This window comes from Pygocentrus nattereri, chromosome 13, assembly GCF_015220715.1.
Source record: "Pygocentrus nattereri isolate fPygNat1 chromosome 13, fPygNat1.pri, whole genome shotgun sequence".
Lineage (NCBI taxonomy): Eukaryota > Metazoa > Chordata > Actinopteri > Characiformes > Serrasalmidae > Pygocentrus > Pygocentrus nattereri.
This window is the reverse complement of record NC_051223.1, coordinates 36467963-36479220: the sequence shown is the minus strand read 5'-3', so window position 1 is coordinate 36479220 and position 11258 is coordinate 36467963. Positions and strand designations below refer to the sequence as shown.

The window sequence follows — 11258 nt, the reverse complement described above, 5'->3', positions numbered from 1 at the left end:
TGCATCATTCATCTACTTGTTGTCCACTTCAAAAGTTCATGTGCCCCTGGTCAGTTTAGCTCCTCACTGCTGGGCTTTAGTTACATTTAGGGAGTCATGACTTCAAAGAGGGGGTGATAATCACCCACTCCTAATTCTTCAGTGATACGAAGCTAAAGTCAGATATTTCACCAGCTTCTTGCTGGAATTTTTCCATGCCACCTTAAATGGAGCAGCAGTTCTGATGCCTGAAGCTCCAGAACATCACTGCTGCACCATCCATCTCAACAAGAATCTGGACAGACATACTAGCCCTACACGAGAACACACTACATGGAGGAGGAGTGCTGAGTGGGAGGGGTGAAATGGGCCTCAGTGACTTTCCCCTCTATAGTAACTTCAGTCATTATAAACAAACACAGATCAGCAGTTTGTAATATTTATTTATTAAATGATGAAATACTGACACACAGATGAGCAGAATCATAACGTTTTAAATGATCCACCTGAAAAGTGTTTCAGTACAGAACGCTGTGAGGAGCGTTCCAGTTCATTAGAACCTCAACAGAACAGACTGGCATTAGTGTCAGAGACGGCGATTAAAGAGACACTTCAGCACACACACGCACACACACACACACACACACACACACACACACACAATTAGGTCTTTCTGAAACACTCCAAGTGAAAAAGCAACTGTGAGATTCTCACAACTAAGTTCCAAACAAAACATTTAAATATAATCAATAATTTCAAACTAATGACAAAGTGCTTTTTAAAGGCCGCAATTTTGGCAAAGAAATGTTCTACATAGACAGATTACGGCACATTTCATTTTCTGTTTGACACCGATCCGATCAGGATTGTCTCACATTTGCATTCGTTCCAGTGCTGCCAATTCCATACAGAATTCCTATAGTCATTTTAAAACAGGAATTCTGTCCATTTTCCAAAATTCTGTTCAGAGTGGTTTGGTGTGAAACACTATTCTAGACAAACTTGGTCAACATTACTCACAGTGCTGGTGATGGGAACCAGACGTCCACCTCTAAAAGCTCCCTCACAAAGTTACTGCAGTAAATAGTTATGAATTCACTGCCTGATGAGAGACGCTGTTTACGGTAGTGTGGAGAACAAACTCCATTCATGGTGGAGGGATACATGCAGGGTGTTGTGGGGCAAAACGGTCCCCAAAGAAAACTTACTATATCAGATTTTCCACTATTTTCCATAATCAACATTCCATATAAAGTCAGACTCATGCAGGCTCACTGGTGGTTCTGGATAGTAAATAAAATGTCTATTTGTGTTGAAAACATGGTGACTACTGGTTCCCATTACCACCACTGTAAAGACATCTGAACCATTTCACACCAAACTGCTCTGAATCCGTTTACACCTCAATGCTGAATTAAGGGGGGAAATTTTGGAGAAATTGGTGGAGTTCCCCTTTAAACACCTGGGGCTGGTACAGCTGCTGTAGATCAGCTTTAACCCCAGACTGAATTAAAGGCCACTTGTTGGTTCAGTGTGTAATTAAATCTGTTTGAAGCTGCTGCTTCCGAGGGTCATTTTATACACTTAAATAATAATTAGAGAACAAAAACCCTCCAAGCACCAACCTGCATCCGATTTAACAGGTTTTAAACGTCTTAATTTTTCCAACATTATGGATTCATATCATCTACATACAGCAGTAAGCTGAGTACAGAACTGTAGGTGTTCCACTGCGTGGAGCTTAATTCGTTACATGTGCCTTATTTAGAGTCCAGATTTTCCTGAAAGTGTCCGACTGCAGTGTTCCTGATATACAATTGTCCTGTGCTTGAGACCGTTGGAGGGGGTTTATGGGAGGGTTCGGCCTGTCTGGTGAGGAACCTGAAGCTCCGGCCTCCACAACACAGAGGGCGCTAGAGACTAGACGTCTTCAGAACGCGTTTTGCCAAAACTTCCACCGCTGCAGTCGAGACGAACACTAGAATGAACAGCAAAACTACACATTACAAATTCAGTTTAAAAAGTAAACAAACAAACAAATAAATAAATGATGAGACAGCTTTCCATAAAACAGCAAGACTGTCATGTCAGCGCCTCGGTGCTGACTGCTCAGTGTCGGATGTGTGTTTGTACCTCTTAGCCGCTCCTGTGGCTGCCATCCCCTGTGCGCTGTGCCCGGGCCTTGACCAAGTCTCGAGCCGCCAGCTTACATTCCCAGGCCAAACCCAACAAGCACATCAGGTCGATGAAGCAGGTGGTGACATTGAGCTTCCAGCCATACTCGCTGGTGGAGTAATCGTACGGGAAGGTGTGGTGGTAGTTGTGGAAGCCCTCGCCTACAAACAAATGCAACAGTCAGAGGAACAGCGGCCAGTCGGTCAGCACAACAGTGCAGCAAGAACCAGAACCACGGAGTTGGAACTACTGTAAACATCAGTGGGGATCCTGACTCTGAACCTCTGACCTACAGCCTTATGTCTTGGTGCTGAAGGTGACCGGTTTGCTCTGTGGGGTTAACGCTGATGAAGACTTGCAAGCCAAAGTGTCTAACCAACTACACGAGGGTCAAAGCTTCTAACATCTAGATACTTCAGAGAAATAGCTGAACTACCAAGCTCATGCTGTGACTGCATCCTTCAGAGCTAGCAGCAAATTCACTGCGGTCACGAGTAACCATTTACAAAACGGTTACGACAATAAAACCAGCACATGGAAGTGTGGACACAAGTGAGAGGACAGCCAATGAGAAGGACACTCCCAGAGATGTAGCCACCTCAACATACCACAGATATCAGCCTGCCAGCATGTGTGGGTGGAGCATCTGTGGCCAAGACTAAAGACTAAGCTGCTGCTGAACGGAGCTCACTGAACTCATGCAAACTCGTTACTAGGAGACGCAGATAAACGTGGGGCTGTTGCAGCTTCTCTGCCGTTTATGCCGACACAGTAAAGAAGCAGCAGGTAAACGTGTTTGTGAGGATCATGGATTTTAAAAGATGAGATCAGTTTGGTCATTTTGATGTACCTAGAGCACTGAAAACTTAGAATCTGTCCTTGAGTCAATATCGGCACACGCAAAGCGCTGGAGGTCAAGTTGTGCTCTCTGGCGTTTTTGTTGATGTAGTGCACATGTGGCCTGTGGTCAGACAATATAGTGCAGGGAAGCCCAATCCTGGTCCTGGAGATCTACTGCCCTGCAGAGTCTAGAGCCAAGTTTAGGACCAGGCAAGCTGGATCTACACTTTTTCAGGGTGGTAGATCTCCACGACCAGTGGCTCCCCTGGTCTGGTGGATTTTGCTGTTTAACAAGGCAATGACCCACCTACTTTGACAGGGCTGTAACAAAAACAACCACAGGAAACAGAATTGATGTAGTGAAGGTCACAAGGTGACCAGCGACCAGCTCAAAGGCCTTTTCACAGCACACACAGCGGATTACAGATTACAAGAATGTGCCTTTACATGGGAGGCCAGTCAGAATGGAGCTGAGAATTCCCAGAGCTGTGGTCAGCTGAACCTTCAGTAGACAGTAAGTGTACGCATGTGTGGAGCATCTGATGGTTAAAACTGATGACAAACCAGCAGAACCTACAGTGCCACAGCTATTCAGGGGCAAGAGGGGAGGTTAACGATGACTTACCCATAGCGCTGAAGGTTACGAATCTGTTCTCTCGGGGGTTAATGTTGATGTCATAGGGTCGGTTCCCCCACATATGGGCGGCGCTGTTCACCAACCAGGTGGCGTTAAGCCCCACCGAGTATCTCAGCAGGGCAGGAATAAAAAACCCGATCCACAGAGACTCGTTCCACAGCAACCATGGGACCACCGTCGGGACCACAAAGCACATCAGCAGCACTGACTGCTTGTAGACTCTGTGAGAGAGAATTATGAGGATAGATTCAGACAGGCAGACATGCTGAACATCAGGATGGCTACCTCCAGCATCCTGTATCTACACTGATGGTCTATCTTATAAGGTCCTCCAACCACACAGGTGCAGTTTGTTGTCCTACAGCATACTCTGGGGTTGGGGTTAGGTCAGGGCCCCCACAAGACCCCCATAGAGCAGGTATTGTTTGGGTGGTGGGTCATTCATAGAGGTCCAGGCACTACATTCTACATTCTGAGGGACATGAAAGACAAACTGAATATAAACTGAACACAGTTTGCAGAACCTGTTCACCTAATTTAGCAGTTATTCCTGCTGGTTCTCAAACTTGTTCCTCTGAACTGAACATCCTTTAAAACCTGTTCTGTTATTGAGAATTAAACATTTTCACATGTTAGTACAAGTGCTGCAGATGCCATCAGGTGGTCTGAGCTGGGGGTTTGGACACGGCAACAGTAACTAAGATACTACTTTTGCAAATGGTCAGATAAGAAGAGAAACAAATGGACTACACTAACTGTAGAACTACAGATTGAAACTGGTCAGTGCAGCTGATAAAATGGACAATGAGTGGAGATCAGGTGTGTTCAGCTCTGGTCCAGGAGGTCTGGTGTCCACAGCCTGGAAACAATTGTACTCAAGAAACACCAACTAAACCTGGAAATTAATGGACTTTAAATCAGATGTAAATGAAGAGCTGAATCAGGACTGTTTAAGCAAGAAAACCACCAAACTGTGCCGAGGACCTGGAGAAGAGGTCATTGGATCAGTGAAAGCATCCAAAACATCTGTACTGGAGTCCCTAAACGCTGGTTTTCAGTATCGGAAGCACTGAGTGAGAACAACAGAACAGTTCTCCAATTTATTAGCAGAACATCATAAAGCAGCTCTATTACTCAGCACTGAAAGAAGTGCTGAATATGGTGATCTGCTGAGCGGGTCACCCTGTAAAGCCTAAAATAATCATTTAAAAGTCAGGGGCGTAGAGTTTCACACCACGTCACAGACATACTCAAAAAGAAAGCCCGACTCGATGTTCCGGCCTCAAACGATCTCAGAATCAACATCATACTGATGATGACGACAATAGTAGATAATTCACTCACATCCTCACAAGATGCTCCTTCATAGAGTTTAGACAGTTCTCTTTGAATTCTCCTTCAGCTTCAAACACCAGATTCATCCGTTTGCGAGGGTCCGAAGCACAACCAACAGAATCTTCTTCCACACATTCCATAAAATTACACTTCCACCAGAGAGGGCTCCAAATCCCAAAATAGAGCAACACTACGTGGGACTAAGTTTTAAGTGGGGAAATTTATCCTAATGATGCAGAACTGAAACTATAAAAGCCAATTCAAAGTTTATAACTAAGTACTAAAGTCCTAAAACAAACTAGGGACTAAACTCAATTTACAGTTCAAGCATTAGAGTTTCTACTTGAAGAGATTATGAAGAGTTCAATTAAAGTAAAAGGGAAAGTTTATGCTGCACCGGTAATTCATTCCCATAGTTCTGCCCTCAGGGTCGACTCATGTAGGCAGGGCTGCATACCGAGCAGGCAGAGAAACACCTGCCTGAACTCATCAGCGTAACCCTCACGATAACAGCCAAAACTAATTACTTTACACCGTCTCATTGGAACATGCTGAACACCCTGTAACGGCACTGAGGACACAGACCTGCTGACCGACGTCAGTTTAAAGGGAGTCTGCAGAGATACAGCTGTGAGATGCTGCTGCTTGTGGTTTAAACTGCAGCTGATCTGAAGTATAAACAAGAAAACAGCTCAGATCCAAAGATCAGACTCACTGGATTCTTACAATCCACACACAGGGCCCAGTACCAAAGTACAGCAACACTGCCCCTTACGACATCTGTAGAAACTGCAGGCCAACACGCCCACCTCCATGCCAACCGCTCAGCCAGGGATGGGAATCGAGAAACGGTTCTAGTTGAGAGCTAAATGCTGCAGAGGTCATCAATTCCTTGTCAACGTTTGAGTTCTATCCTCTTCAGGAGCACTGTACTTTATTTTAACATGGCAGACGTTCTACGCGGTGTTCAGATAAAAATCACAGCGCTGATGACCTGCGTAGGCCCATTTCCACCCCCCCACAAAAAAAAAATTCATCAGGAATCAATAAAGATAAAGAATAGGACCAATAAACAGAACTGATAATGGCACTGGTACCAATAAAATCTCATCAATCCCCATCCTGACTCTCAGGAGCCCAACAGCCCAACATCCTTACCCATAAGCTCAAATGTTAGGCTGGTGTGCAAAACCTGTGTGGGTGTTGGGAGCCTCCAGAACAGGGGCATTTAATTAAAATTCAATAAGGTCCAGTTAGAAATAAAATCCTCAAGCAAAGGTATCGCAACTTGCATCACGATTCAGTGCCACATACCATTTACTGAAGTAGCCTAGCAGGTCCATCACTGTCTTATACAGTCTACAACTGAATGTCAAATAAAAAGTATAATTGTCAGATTAACAACATTTACTGTCATTCTCTTTTTAGATCACGTCATGTGGAATAACGTCCCACTGACTCACTTTCTTCTCCGAAGAGCTACTGTAAAGGCTAGAAAATTAAAATGGTAAAACCCAGGCCATGAAATTAAATAATTCTCTACTTTATTGGTTAAACGTCCAGGGCCACATAGGCAGGGCCAGCGTCTGGGCCCAGACTTGGTCCACTATCCACCTATTGCTGAACGTTCTAGAACGTCCTCACTTTCTCACTGCATCACTCACTGGAACGCCGTGAAGCCAACTGGCACATTTAGAATCACAGCACCTGGCGGCGCGTCGGAGGCTGACTGGTGAATGTTGGCGTTTGGTTGGAGAATTTGATGTTTGAATGGAGATGAAGAATGTGTGTGGTTGGAGAGCATGAATGAGAAGGCTGGTGACTGGTGAACTGAATTTGATGTCTGGATGTAGCCAAGCAGGAGTTTGTGGTTGGAGAACCAAACTGGATGGAGATGGCGATGATTGTGTGGTTGGAGAACGTAAAGTTAGAAACCTCCAGACTGAATATCGTCATTTCTCCTTCTAAATTATCTACAAGCACCAAAAGCAAATGTATAAATCTACAAAAGATTAAAGATTTCCCCATCTGACCATCCCCCACCCATCCAACCATCCACCCACTGTGTCCGCTCACCTCCTCTGAAACATGACCACCTTGTCTGCCTTCAGGTCGCTGAGCTCCAGCTTGCTTCCCTTCTCGATGACGTCTGGGTGCTTACGCACCAGCAGCCAACCAATGTGAGAGAAGAAAAAGCCCCGATTGGCATTGTGGGGGTCCGCGTCAGTCTCAGAGTATTTATGATGAACTCTGTGGTCTCGAGCCCACTCAAAGATGTCGTTCTATTCCAGGGAGAGAAACCAAGCAAAATAAACCAAGGGTTGGTGTATTTAATGAAAATCTCATCTCAATAAAGTGTGACTCCTAATTGGCAGCTGATGACAAATTCCTGATATTGTTGTATGTGCAGAAGCTGCACTGTGGATAAAGGCAGATTATAGTTTTGATGGAATTCTTTAATTTAACCTGGTATTAAATCAACATTTTCCATAGCAGTAACACCACACGATATGTTTAGATTCTTTAGTCCACATTTACAGATAAGTGTGCCATGCAGTGGAAGACACTACACCAATTGGTGGACTATAAGCTTCCATTGAACGTTGGCTACATTATCCTCATAGCTCCAGAGCTAAAGCCAAAAAAGGTGAACTTAAGACACCAAAACACATCTTGACTGATCGACTACATTTGGGATAAAAACCTGGAGAAACTTCATTTTCCACTGAACCATGGCTTCACTTTGGAAACAGCCCTCTTATCACATACAGGGATGAAACACTTCTTTACAGACGTTTTGCAAAAAGTTAGCGGGACTTTCAAACTTCGTGCACTTTAGAGGAGCTTCAGTTTTCTGAATTTGGACTGCTGACTTTGAAACGGTCAGAACTGGAACTCCAGAACCGGATTTGTACCCTTAGACCCTTAAACCCTCAGCACAGACCGGTTCAGATTAGCGTGTCTATTTTGAGGTCATAGTCAGAGAGCAGAATAGATTGCAGTAACTGATCTGACCACACCAGAGCGGAGACACGGTGCCTGACCCACTTTAGAACCCAGAGCATCTGGATCACAGACAAGCTCAATGGCAATATAATAATGAAACTGCTGTTTGTATCTGGCAGACAGACGGTCAGCAACACAGAGTTAGTTCAGCACAGTCACTGCAGACCGACCATCTGACCAAACCCTGCCAGAGTCCAGTGGAGTGACACCATCCCTCTGAAACAGTCGAGCTCCCCTGTTACTTTTTAATGAAGTAATAAAAACTCTCGCAGGTTTTGATCATAAAGCTGCTCTGTCAGAGCCTCGTGATCAGAATATCTCCTCAATATGAAGAGCAGATTTTAATAGTTTTAGTAAAGGCTCACACTGAACCTCCTTCAGTCTAAAAAGGTTCTTTAAAAACCTGAAAGGTTTGGAGCTCTGACATCACAAATGGAGGAGAAAGTGGGCGTGGCTTGTGGATTTAGAACTGGACTTAAAGTTGGAAGGAAGATTGTTCATCAGCTGCTCCTTCAATTAAGATTCATTTTAAAAAAGGCTAAATCTAAGAAACTTCAGATTTAAAGGCGAGTAACTGATCAAGTGTCACCAAGACTTTTGGCATCTATGGCTTCCCAAGAAAAAGGTTTTCCAATGTGGCTCTATTGCAGTGGAATATCCGGTTTGCTGTTGTCCGCCGTTCTAAACATTTTTAAAAAGCTTTGATGGTCAGAGTTAACGTAAAAAAACTGTGCCGGGCTCCTTGGACGATTCTCCACTGTAAAATGTGGTGTTAAACAACCTTGCCCGTGTTTCTATTTCAACAAATCAACGTTGATCCAGTTAAAGACAGAAGCTGCTGTTTTTATCCATTTTAAGAGTTTAAATTCTCCTCAGAGAGAGCACAAGATTGCTGGGTTCTAGATGAGGAGGTGGTGCTCATTACCTGGAAGGCCATGGAGTTGGCGAAGGCGAGGAAGATGCGGAGAGGCAGTGAGGCTTTATAGGAGCGATGACTCCACAGCCTGTGAACTCCAGCTGTTATACCCAGACCAGCGTACAGAAAACACAGCACAGCTGGAGGGAAAAACCAAAAACACCACACATTAAAGAAAATCCGCAGAGGAACATCAAAAACTCCACAGCAGGAGTGATTAGTGACTTACTAGATCAACTTAATGAATCGGCATCTTAGGATGACTTATTTGGTCATCCTGAAATAATTACTCATTTCTTGACATTTAAAATTCAATATTTTGACATGGTATTTCTCAGTCTTCAGAAAAGAAGTAAATCATCTCACTATTTTGACATTAAGTAAATATTTTGGGGGGAAAGGGCATTATCTTGACATACAACATTGCAATTAAGTAGACCTTTCAAAATAGTACATTGACAATTTATAAAAATAAGACTTATTTTGAGACACTAAGTTGATGTTTTGAGAAAGTAAGTCATAATTTTGAGTCATAATTTTGAGAGGTCAATATTTTGAAAAAAATATCTTGACAAAGTTGCAATTAAAAGTTATTCAAATTAAAAAAGTAGTTATTTCTAGCAGATATTACATCAATATTTTATAAAAATAAGACATGATTTTGACATGTTAAGTCAATATTTTGAGAAAGTTGATCATTCTTTTGAGGTTTTAAATCGTTACTTTGACTCATTATTTTGAGATGCCAATATTTCAATACAGTACATTATTTTATTATAAGTTCATATTTTGGCACACCGTTGCCTCAGTGAGCTTCCATCGGAAAAGGAAAAATAATCCTTAACTTTTAACTTAAGATAAACTAATACGACTTTGCTTAATTCCCAAAGTAAACTAGGATCCTATTCTATTTACAACAAAACCAGCCAACTTGGGTGGACCCAGTCCCACTATCTGTCTCAGAACCGGCCTGGACAGATGTGCAAATGAGATCTGAGGACCTCCAGCTGTGAACACAGGTGCAGATGTTGGTGCTCGTACCCCACAGCAGGGTGAGCGAGGAGGCGGACGGGATGAGGAACAGGCCGTAAATGGCTCCTAGGTGCAGGAGGCTCATCAGCACCACGTTCCTCCACACAACGACGATAGGGGGCTTGGGCCCTTTCTTCTCTCTGTAGGACTCATCAAACACGTCCTCCACCATGGTGGGCTCAAGCATGGTCTCCGTCATCCTCAGTCAGACCTGGCAGAACAGAGCACGGGTCATTACAGCATTTCTTCATCCATTTCATCCTTATGACCACAGACTCCCCTTGCACGCATGCTTACACGACACAGCCATTCCCACAAGGCTTAGGCCGGGTTCTTAATGGAACTCTCCGTTCCACCTTAAATGGCGCAGTTGTTCCATTCATTTAAGGTGGAACGGAGAGTTCCAGCAGAGAAGGAGGTAACTCAGGTTTCGCCTTACTGGAGGTGTAAACTGAACATAAGTCGTGTTTAAAAGCACATTTTACTCCTAAACACGACTCAAAATCGAGGTTTCATCTCGTTCTTCCGCAAAACACACACCTGAGCCCGAGTTAAAAACATGCGCAACATGCTTTTAAGCCAAACGAGGGCAAATAAAACAGGGCTTACCTTCAGCAACCGAACCGCTTTAATAAACTGCAGTTTTAATGATCTAAACCTTTATATAACTTGACGATGATTATTAATCTAAAGCCTCTCTTCGATCTCCTACGAGGAGGTTTGGATGCAGCCTCACTCCGTGATGCGAATTTATACGGATGCTTCCAGCGCTCCTATTGGCCAGCCGGGTTGACGCCACCTGAATCGGCGCCTCTGATTGGCCGAGGCTTATCTGCTGTTCACGCCGCTTCTTTTCTTACTCACTTCTCCAACATCCAGCGTGCAGAGACTGGCAGCACCTTTGCACCCAAATCCCCCAAATAAAAGGTCCAACCCCCCTGGAATCGCCTTACAGTGATGAAATACAGCAACGACGAGCGATTAAAACGGACATTTGTCCAGATAAGAAGGAGCAGAGGTCGGAAAGGTGAGATGAATCACATTAAGTTGGCGTCCGGACTGGTGACGTCACCTCAAACGTGGTGCGAAATCAAATGAATCCATCATTAGTGGGATATTATGTGGATTTACGTGTAATCTTAAATGTCTGTTTATGTTGAACAGCATCAGTAACATCAGTAACGCCAACGACCGTAACACGGCCGACAAAACGACCCCAAGTTTGAGCTTTTTAAAAATATACTTCACCAAAAAACAAACAAACAAAAAAAAAAACAGCTCACATTGTATGTAGAAAAGACAAATACAGCTATTTTCTTTCAGCATTTCAATTTTTTA

At 43.7% G+C, this 11258-nt stretch overlaps 1 protein-coding gene across 1 annotated transcript; it reads right to left on the bottom strand.

The window, feature by feature from the left end:
• Positions 1-404: 404 nt before the first annotated feature.
• Positions 405-10679, bottom strand: scd (stearoyl-CoA desaturase (delta-9-desaturase)). Its single transcript, XM_017715319.2, has 7 exons — positions 10530-10679; positions 9930-10131; positions 8898-9028; positions 7043-7248; positions 3620-3852; positions 2113-2315; positions 405-1957 (listed from the first exon to the last, which is right to left on the bottom strand). Exons 2-6 carry the CDS (start codon positions 10117-10119, stop codon positions 2116-2118), a joined length of 960 nt encoding a protein of 319 aa, XP_017570808.1. The 5' UTR covers positions 10120-10131; positions 10530-10679; the 3' UTR covers positions 405-1957; positions 2113-2115.
• Positions 10680-11258: the final 579 nt, after the last annotated feature.